Below are 10720 nucleotides of genomic sequence, written 5' to 3' on the forward strand. Positions count from 1 at the left end.
CGTTTAAGGAAACTGTGACTCTTGTGATCAACAGGAAACAATAGAAATATTATATTTTACTGTCCAAATTATAACGAAGAAAGAAAATAGTTCATTTTGAGCCTCACAAAACTGAAGCTGAGGTTAGATTTAAGAGACATTTTAAAGAGAAGTTCGAATGAAACGTGTTATGACGCTTCGTTACAATATCTTAGGAGAACAAGTTTGCTAGAAAAGAACATAAATTTGTTTTTTTTTTTGTTTTTTTTTTATTGTCTAGCTTTCCTTTAGTACAATTAAGTTAGACTCACACTCCAAACCAGTCGGTGGCGGTAATGTACCATAACGTTGTTAACAAACCGCCATTAAAAAGCAGGACGACGACGAAGAAGAAGAAAATTGGGAAGAAGAAGAAGAAGTAGCAGTAGCAGTAGCTTTGTACATGGAAGCTAGCAGAGTGCTTGCGACCTGCCCGCGGCCTTGATCGATTAAAATCGGAAATAAAACACACATTGGAGGTTAGTAAACTCGTCTCTCTGGTTTAAATACATTCCACGGAGAGAGCTCGCATAGTTTAATGTAGCTGAATATATTACCCGCCGCTCGTTTTGAGGATAACCGAATAGCTATTCGCTAGGTCGCTAATGTTAGCCTAGCCGGGTGAACCGCACGTCGTTCATACACGGATGCTGCCACAGCAAAATACTGCTGTCAACACAATTGTAGTGAAAATAGAAAGTTAAATGAAAATTTATTCATTCCTATAAACTGGTAACATGCGATACGATGCGATACACTTGAAGCAGTGTTAGGGAAGCTAGCAGCACTTAGCCTCATAGCCGCCAAGGCAAAGGTTAACTCAGAAAAATCAATGATCGATCATTTTTTGTGTGTACACCCCTCACACGTGAAACGGCGTTAGATATTTTAGTAAAAGCTTGTTGACTCCATTTGATTTAAAAATAAAACAAACATTATTTTATCTTTAAATTAAAAAAAAAAATCTATTTTAGACCGCATCAGATCAGGTTCATAAGCTGCCAAATTCAGACGATTCAGTTCACAAGATGAACCAAATGCATGCTTTGGCAGATTATGTGCTTAAAGATTTCAATTTAAAGGTCGTTTTTGCACTTTGTTTTCAAGGAGGACACAGAGACACAAAGAACTTTGATATCTTTTGTGGTTTATGTTGTTTGTTTGGTAGATGGGATTCAGAACGTGTTTTGAACATTGTACTCGGCCAGATTATGATCTGGGTAATGGTAAATTGTTCCATCACAACCAACCAAAGCCACACAAGTTACAGACACCATCTAAACAGTTTCCGGTGACTAACATTATTTTCTCTTTTCATAAAATGGGACTTGAAGGGAATCTGTATGTCATCAAATATCAAATGTTATCGTTTGTAGTAATGTTGCTGGAGTAGACAATAGAGGATTGCCAGTTCTGTGATGATATAGAGGTCTCTGCATACTGCTGAATAAATCTGGGGACACTCTTTCCTCACCAATGGTCCCTGCTTTGGATTTATTGGGGAGTACAAGCACGTAAAACTTTTTGGTGGACTTTGGATGTAATAACAGGACTTTGAGCCTGGCACCATTGTTTAGTTTTTGCCTTCACCTCTTTGTAGGGTGAATCTACAGATATTTGAGGGATTTATTTCTCAAAATGCTTATATTTATTTCCTTTCTTTCAGGCACTCAGGGTTTTATAATTCTGTGGACACAGAATCCAGAGAGTCCAGATTTAACTTAAGGTATGTAGGAACTTGTTCCCTCAGAAGCATTATGCAAATTACCTCCAAATTCAGTGGGGTTCTAAGACCATTTTCCATTCACGAGAAAGTGGTCTAACTGTTGGATCCACTTTACTTTACTAATGCTTTCCTTTATTAAATGCCACTCTGTAATGAATGTGTGTGTTGGCACTAAAAACCTCCAGAGAATTTTTATGTGTATCCTGAAGACTATTAAGAATGTTTGTTGTTTTGAACAAAAAGAGCTTTATCATTTTCCAAATGACCATAAGCCTGTCATTTCATTTCATCAATGCGAATTTCCTCAAGACGTTTTGACCATTTCAAGAGAAGAGGATCATTTGAGCAAAACCAACGTTTCCGTTCGTAAAAACAGTTTGAGAACTGTCTGCAGGGTTATTCCGTTGTATCCTACCGACTCTCACGTGGCAAATATAACCAAGACTCTGGGATTTTAACTATTTCGTACGGATTCAATTGCAGTGCATCCTTGAGGTTTGGTTTTGCTGGATATTCGCATAGACTTTCGCCGCGTACTCTGAAATACTTTCACCATTCTCTCGAAGTCGTTTTTATTAGCAGAGTCGTCACCTACCAATGGCGGTACCAATGAATGACCTTATTCACATAAAACAGTTTATTAGGGGTGAATAGTTCATAATTTCCAGAGCAGCAACGTCTCGGTCAACAAATGAGGTGAAATTGCGAAGGTTTCACACTTCTGGACAAGAGAAAATTGGACAGAAGTCGATTGCGTCACAAAATTTACATGGTGAATTTAGTTTGGCTAATACACTTTTCTCACTACTGTTCCTAATGATGCATCACAAGCTAAAATCGTGCGCATTTACAAAAACAAAAATCAATACAATATTTTGAGCTATTGGCGGAAGTTGCGTTTTGAGAAACAGCGTTTATTCCAAAATATAATATTCCAAAATCTGCTACATTTGGAAAAACAAACTTGCCACGTCATTTGAATTTTCATTGTCTGAACTATGATGTGATTTTTCATCTGCAACCTGCTCCACTAAAACTCTTTATCCTTCCAAGGAATTTGATTTCTTCTTTTAACTCACTGACATGTTTCAGGATCGTGGATGACAATTTAAAGACGCTTATTAGCAAACGAAACAAACTTTTCAAGCATTTGAGACTTACGAAGAAAGAAACGAGTGAACTCCCGGATCGCGCCATGTCTCGCCGAAGAAGCCGCAGCGCCTCACCGGGGCGTTATTCACGTTCCTGCAGCAGTAATGACCCCAGAGATTTGGAGAGAAGGATTTTTGTCGGGAATTTGCCGACCTCGGACATGGAAAAGAAGGATTTGGAAGACCTGTTCAGTCCATACGGGAAAATAGTCGGTCAGTAATCAACAGAATCTAAAGCGATAAGTGGTTGGTTTGAATTAATGACAGTCATTTGAATTAGACGGGCTGTCTCTGAATGTCACAGTTGTTGGTATATTTTAGGTGTCTTAGTCTTCGTGTGTCGTGTTTTTTTTTTTTTTTTTTATTATTATTACATATCAGCATATTAAATTTGTAATGATTTTCCTACTGATAATTTATTTAAAGGTAGATAAATGGGGTAGGTATCCAAACTGTTCCAATCCTAAGTGTGTACCATTTTAAAATGTTCCTTTTCCAGGCGTATCCATGTTTCGTGGGTTTGGATTTGTACAATTTGAACGCATTGAGGAAGCCGAAGCTGCAAAGGCGGCCCAAAAGGGCCGAATATATAAAGGTTATAAAATAGGTAAGCCTTAACTGCAGAAGGTGTGATTGTCTGGATAAATAGTTAGGTTTTTGATAGATTACAGCGCGAAGCAACAGCAAGCTAATGAAGGATCAGGTTTTAAGGAGTTCTCTAAGTCTTTGTTTGGGTTTAATGGTTTCACCATTAATCCTGAATCTTTTCCTGGATTTGATCATTTACAAGTCCAGTTAAAGACACAGCAACTTCATCTGTAGAAGGCTTAAAATGTAATGCTATTTAAACGCATGTGATGTACCACACCCATTAACTGCAGTGCTCATAATGACAATGAAAGTAGAGGCGTGTGTTCGGTCACAATTAGCCACACATTTGTATGATTTTTTTTTTTTTTTTTTTTTTGACCCTCAACAAGGATTTGGCTCAGATTTTTATTTATTTATTTTTAAATATGCTTTAACTTGTCTTTTTGTAGACATGTTAAATTGTTGGCTAATAAGGCAAATAAACAAGTGCATCATGAAATTCTGGCAAAGCTTGAATCTCTGAAATTTCATTCATCTATCTTTTCTTTTTTTTTTTTTTTTTTTCCTTCAACACTTGGAATTTTCTTCAACGTGGATGTAGATTTGTCCGTAAAGTGGTTTTTGGGAGTTTCTGAAGTCCAAATTTCAAGTTGAAATCCTCATTTGCTCGTTCAAGCTGTGCTAGTGTTTAGCCAGTTTTTAATGGGAGAGAATATTTCCTTCATTTCTTCATCACCAAACTCAGTTCCACAGATCTGGCAACTCGATTTGCTGCATTTTGACATCTCGTTCAGTTTGGATTTTAAAACTTGGACACGGGAGCTCAATTTCATTTGGATCGTGGAAGTATTGACGCAACCTCCATTCTACGTGAACAAATAAGATGATTTACATGTCACTGTTATGTTCAACGTTTGGATTGATTTATTTTCAGATGTAAATATGGCAGTGGAGAGACGGCAAGCTAAACCTCAATCCCAGCAGAGCCCTCCACGAAGGTAAAGTAATGCGAAATGGGTGTGAAGAACTACCATCGCCACTGAGGTTCCGGTAAAAAAACAAAAAACCAAAAGCGTATTTATCTTTTCCATTTCTACCAAGAATGAAATCTGATTGGAAGTAAGATGGGTTTGTGATGGTTTGACACTTGACTTCTAAATTAAAATTTCATGTGTTGCAATAAAGAAAAAAGACGTGAATGTAATTTAAGTGTCTTTGTTTCAAAGATTCTTACCTTATGGCTTTTTAATGCTCTCATTTGTATCGTATTTCATCATAAAACTACAACAGGGGCCCTTCTAACAGACCCATATCCATGAAGGTTCATGGTCTATAGTACAACTGTAGACTTACATTCAGTCTGAATGTGTTGAGAGAGAAAAAACAAACAGATTTTAATGTTATATTTATTGTTTTATGTTAAAATGGATGAATGCTTCCATGAAACTCAAACTAAAATAAATGATTGTCGGTCGGTCATTGCTGCTTATCGGTCGGTCCGTCCAATAATGTAAAGCCGTCAGCAGGATTGTCTCATGCGGGCGCATCACATCCAACACAATCTGTTCTAACCTTTTTTCATTTGCTCTTATTGTTCTGTCCCGCTGCTGGAGGTTAAGAACATCAGCAAACTACCAATATTGGCCGGTAATTTGGAGTTTCGCCGATTTGAAACTTTGATACTTTTCAATGGTTGGCCACTTTAACACAATGCTCTGCCACAGCAAAGGGAGTTATGAGAGCGACATCCAATCACATCCTGCTGCAAACGATACGCGTGATGGTCCTTTTAATATGATCCAGTTTAATTCAGTAAATTTAAACTATGCATTATGCTACTAATGACAGAAACAGTCAGTGTGTCTGTCCTACTGGTTTACACTGTTCACCAAATACTTGTCCGCCACTTTTGAGTTGAACATCAAGGAACCAAACTGAATCTTCATATCGCGTCATGAAGTTAGTGAATGTTGGAAGGTCTTCACTCAGCCTGGGTGATCTTTAACAAATCCTTTTTTCTCTTCACTCATTTTTGATGGTACTGAAAACGGTTTTGAAGTCCACGAATCATGATTTAGGAAAACAAGAACCAAGAAAAATGAACAGTTTTTAACTTGGCCTCCACCTTCTTCATCTGTACTCTTGCTTTTGGACTGTTTCATGAGTAGAAACAGTTGAGTTTTTCAGAGTATTTTCCTCCTTGAAATATTAAAAATATTCAAAGGTAAGATAAGTAAGTTGTACTAAGTTCTATTTAGCTTTTCTTTAATTTCATGCGAACTACTTCTGAAGAAGGAACCACAGGTCATTGTAAACAACATGCACAAATAAAACACCTAAACAACCGAGTTTACTGGGTGTATTTTCAGAGCTGGATTTATGGTCAGTGAACCTCAAATGGCTGAAAAATCGATATTGTTGCGGACACGGACCACTGGACATTCTCAAAAGATTGTTGTTGAAAGGACGTCCGAATCACCTCCAGGACCAAATATGTGCTAGTTTCCTTTACAAGAACAGCTGCCTTCTGTTGTTCTGCTTCAGCTGTGTGAAGAAACACGTTTCATTAAATCTGTTAAGACATTAACAGATTTAATTTCACAAAACTTTCAGTACCTGCTATAGATTTGTTCTCATCAGTTGAGGATATAATTTTCTGTTGCCCTCTAGTGTTTCAGCTGACACTCTTGCTGTTCTTAAACTAATTGATAACATTTCTCATAGGACCACGTACGGCAGTTATGGTGAGAGCAAAGAACCCCGGGGTCGGTCTCGTTCACCTGTGTACGGACGCGAAGGACGTGATGGACGCGAACCTCGGGACAGCCGTGATGGGAGGGACTCGGGGAGGGAGCCGAGGCCAGGCGGCCACTCTCGAGACCACGATTACAGATACCGTGGATCAGAGGGCAGAGACAAGGATTCCCGAGGTGATCCTCGGGATCCAGCATACAGGTGAGAAATGAGGTTGAGCCCGTCAGGTGGAGGTCCAGAGTGAAGTGGTTACAGTAATTTTTTTTTAAATCTGACGTTTCTTTACAGCAGAGAGTACTATGACAGATACTACCGCAGTGGCAGCGGTGCAGAGGACTATTACCGGAGGAAGGAGGAACCCTACAGGGACCCTTACAGAGACCCCTGGAATGGACGCAGAGAGCCAGAGGGTATGTTCACTGTCTGCTCCCTCCTTTTGTCTGTCAATAATGCTTGTATTCACTTAATGTTTCATTTATTTATTTTGAATGAATATTGACAATAATGGAGTAAAAACAGTAATTTGTCCAACTTTAGCTGCCATTTTCACTGATTGGAATGATTTATTTATTAGAGCACCAAGCTTTTGGGTATTTTGGGCATTTTAGTGTAAACTTCTTACACCAGGAAATCGTACACAGATTTTTAATGTCAGTTGTGATTTGCTGACTTCGTAAAATGAATCCATCATTAAATTTTTCATGTGCCTTGTCCGTCTTCTTAAGCAGCTGATGATCGTGCTCGACCAGAGGAGCGTCGGCGTAATGAGCTGTATCGACAATATTATGAAGAACTCCAACGGCGCTACGACACCGACCGTCCCGTCGACTGCTCTGTGATTGTTGTCAACAAAGCACAAAAGTATGTCCGCTTTCTGTTCTTCACGTGGGACTCTGGGTCCAGAAACATCTGTCAGCATTCAGCCAATGAACCGCATGTTTTCATTTCATATGGCTCCTCTGTGTCTGTGTGTGCGCGTGCGCCTTTCCGTCTGTGTGTTCTTCTGCTTCCAAACAACTGTAGGGAGTATGCTGAGACGGTTGGGCGGAAGGTCCGGGATCTGGGCATGGTGGTGGATCTGATTTTTCTCAACACAGAAGTGTCACTGACGCAGGCTCTGGAGGACGTAGGCCGAGCCCGCACTCCCTTTGCTATCATCATTACCCAGCAGCACCAGGTCCACCGGTCCTGCACTGTCAACATCTTGTTTGGCACCCCACAAGGTAACGACACTAACCTGTGTGTTCTCTTCTGTCACTTTAGAGGTCACTGATGCAGAAAGTCATCTTCTCAGATTGTTCCACATCAGTTTTGCTTCCTTTCTGTTACAGAGCATCGAAACATGCCAATGCAGGACGCCATGATGCTGGTTGCCCACAACTATGATGCCTACAAGGCAGAAAACCGTGAAAAGGAATGTGAGGAGATTGCCAGAAAGGCTGCCAAGATGGCTGATGACGTTTTACTCAGGGAGCTTGACAGAGAGAGCCACCCCATTTCTGTGCTCACTGCCATCACGCTGCTGTCTGAAAACAGGTGCTGGGTTTAGCCTCTTTAAACTTGGCCCAAAATATTTTCTAATGTTTTAAATTAACAGTTAAAATTGGAGCTGTGTAGAAATATATCACGTACATTTCTGCATCATTCAGTTTCCTTTTTTTTTTTTTTTTTTACTTTGTATTTTCATATCTTCATAGTAATTATTTGGTCTTTTTTCTTCTCTCTTGGTAGATTTGTAACTCCTGAGGAGCTGGACAGTCTCATTGCGTACTTGAAGGACAAAAGAGCCCGGCTGGTGCGAGGCACCGCTGACCCTCTTTCAGGTAACAACTCAGATGCTGTTTCCTTCCTGATCACTGAAGCTGTCTGTCTGCTGCTTTGGAAGACATTAGAACCTGATCTGAAGTTGTTAAGGCTTCAGCAATAAGAAACTTTGGAAGACTCCTATGTAATTTCTTATTGCTGAAGCCTTAACAACTTCAGATCAGGTTCTAATTCACCACATTTAGTTATACGGATTCACCCACAAGTTTCAGCTCCAATTTTTAAACAGTGGAATAGTTTTGTTTTGTTTTTGTTTTTTTTTTTTTTGTTGTTTTTTTTGGGTAGGATGTGTGTGAATTCCTATCAGTCAATATGGAGGTTGATGTCAGTTCATTGAAAAGCAGCCTGCATCAGCAAATTCTAACAGATCTGTCGTCCTGCAGCTGCAGTTCATGCTCCAGCTCCTGCGGAGGTTCCATCGTCGGCTGCTGGACTTCCTCCTTCGTCCCATTCTGCTCTCTCAGCCCCACAGCCGAGCCACCTCGGCCTGGGTGCCGGTTCCAGCGCCCCTGCTAACCCCAACCATCAGCAGGAGCTGCAGGCTAAAATCCTCAGCCTGTTTAACAGCGGCAGCGGAGCGTCAGCAGGCAGCGGTGGGTTGCCGTCTGCCACCTCCCAGTTGCAGGTCTACAGTTCCCACGGTCCACCTCCTTCCCAGAATCCTCCCCGCCCAGCCATGCCCAACCCTCTCCAGGCCGGATCCCAGGCTTACAGCGCCCCATCGGGCCGCATGCCTGTTGCTCCGGGTGGTCAAAGACCCCCCACCGCCGCTTCAGGTATCAATTTTGACAACCCGAGTGTCCAGAAAGCTCTCGACACCCTCATTCACAGTGGACCGTCTCTTAACCACCTGGTGGCTGCGGGCGCCTCCCAGGCCACCCCGAGACCAGCACCTGGTCTGGGCCAGGCGCCATCTATGCCCATGTACCCCCGACACTACTGACTGCTGTAGGAACTTCATTACTACTAATGTCTAATGTGAGGTCTGCTTCTCTGATACAAGTGAACACATCCACTCTGTGTTTACCTGCTCTGTATAGGAAAACTGTAGGGAGGCTTTTTGTAAAGGCTTTTAATTTTTTATTCTGGCCGTTGTCCGGTTCAATTAGACGAATTGTTCAGACGACTTCCTGGTCTGCATTTTCCATTGTTGTTAAACATAAGAGCATTTAGAGTTTTCTTATGACTTGAACAATGAAGATATGTTGCATGTCTGAAGTACATTTTTTGTTTTTGATGGACACTTTAGTTTTCCAACTTAATTTGTTGTGTGTTTTATAGTTTTGCACAGTGTCTTTTAATTTGTAACAGTTTTGTCAAAATTACATCATTTAAAAAAAATCAAGACACAATTAGTGTAATAAAATGGTATTGGTTTATTGCATTTTGTGCTGACAAATCTATAAAATGGAACGGGTATCGCCAGAAGCCATAGAGATATAAGCATTTGAAATGTAAGATAAAACTACTTTTTCCTCTTTTTCAATGTACCATGAAACACAATAGAGAATAATACGTTTTTTTATTTTAGAATATTTAACTTACACTGACACAAAAAATAAACACCTCCACACTAACTATACTTGATTTATTTACACGTAGCTCCCTCCCACCCTCGCCCACAACCACCCCTGCCCCAGCAGTTACAAGTGCACATGTACACACATACACACTCCCACAAAACTGAAAGGAACACACTACGGCTTTACCATAAGACTGGGTAGAGTATCAATGAACTGCTCAAAATGAAAAGAAAATCAGGGTGAAGTTTTGATACACGTCTTTCTGTGAAATCGATCTGCATCTATAACCATTTGATCTTGAAAGCATCTGTACAAAATGTCTCCCGCAACTCTGATTTCAAAACAAACCCACACAGTCACAAGGAAGGAGGAGCTGCTTATTAAATGAAAAACTGGACTTTCAAAGGCCCAAAAGTGTTACGAGACATTTGGGGAAAAATGCTTATTTCATAAAGGTCTGTGAGAAGATCAGTACAAATTTTGTCGGTCAAATGTGGATTTACACTGAAGTAATTTGTTTTTTGAAGCCATGTAAAAATCTAAGTGCAAAACTAATCTACCATCAAATTTCTTGGTTGAGACCAAATGCTTCTCTGGCAACCAGCGAGATATTAACTCAAAAGCTTTTTGTCATACATCTTTTTTTAAATACGAACTAAACAAAATGAACTGGCAATCGGTGCGTTTAGGAGAAGCTCGTAAGAGGATTACCTTTGGATATTGGTTGGCCAGCTGGTTTTCCCAGTCGTTTGGCTCAGTCATGGCAAGACAGTGAATAAGCAGATTTCCCAAAACAGTGAACTTTTCCTTTAAATGGTGTTTAGAGGCCTCCATAAAAATACATTTTGGCAATTGGAAACATATTTATGTACAGTCAGCACAGGATTTAATCTTTTCCATTTAAATTTTGGATGTGCTGGCATCTCTTTTCTTACTTTGGCACCTCTAATCTGTTTTATCTTTTCGAAAAAGAAAGAAAGAAAAAAAAAAAAACCCAAAACATTTTCATGTGTTAAATGATGATTGCTACAGATTTTTGTAAGAAGGTAAAAAGTGTTTACGCATCTGTCTAATTCACTGGAGCTCACAGCTTCACTCGCTCATATCAACTGAAATATACTTTGGTAATCATA

At 40.0% G+C, this 10720-nt stretch overlaps 1 protein-coding gene across 7 annotated transcripts; it reads left to right on the forward strand.

Moving 5' to 3' along the window:
• The first annotated feature begins 390 nt into the window (after nt 1-390).
• Nucleotides 391-10420, forward strand: ncoa5 (nuclear receptor coactivator 5). 7 transcript variants are annotated; one of them, XM_029502972.1, is made up of 12 exons: nt 391-497; nt 1685-1744; nt 2837-3108; nt 3395-3502; nt 4421-4484; nt 6211-6441; nt 6532-6650; nt 6966-7101; nt 7261-7463; nt 7572-7776; nt 7972-8063; nt 8448-10420. In XM_029502972.1, exons 3-12 carry the CDS (start codon nt 2940-2942, stop codon nt 9005-9007), a joined length of 1887 nt encoding a protein of 628 aa, XP_029358832.1. In that variant the 5' UTR covers nt 391-497; nt 1685-1744; nt 2837-2939; the 3' UTR covers nt 9008-10420. The 7 variants fall into 7 exon arrangements, with proteins under 7 accessions (XP_029358832.1, XP_029358831.1, XP_029358829.1 ...); XM_029502971.1 differs by having other exon boundaries at nt 6529-6650; nt 7264-7463; nt 8448-10416; XM_029502969.1 differs by having other exon boundaries at nt 6529-6650; nt 8448-10415.
• The last annotated feature ends 300 nt before the right edge of the window (nt 10421-10720 follow it).

Source organism: Echeneis naucrates, chromosome 5, assembly GCF_900963305.1.
Source record: "Echeneis naucrates chromosome 5, fEcheNa1.1, whole genome shotgun sequence".
Classification (NCBI taxonomy): Eukaryota; Metazoa; Chordata; class Actinopteri; order Carangiformes; family Echeneidae; genus Echeneis; species Echeneis naucrates.

Coding starts and splice junctions, on each gene's coding strand:
- ncoa5 (XM_029502969.1), top strand. CDS start 2,940: ATGTCTCGCCGAAGAAGCCGCAGCGCCTCACCGGGGCGTTATTCACGT. Junction 3,109..3,394: donor TCCATACGGGAAAATAGTCG/GTCAGTAATCAA, acceptor TTCCTTTTCCAG/GCGTATCCATGTTTCGTGGG. Junction 8,064..8,447: donor CACCGCTGACCCTCTTTCAG/GTAACAACTCAG, acceptor GTCGTCCTGCAG/CTGCAGTTCATGCTCCAGCT.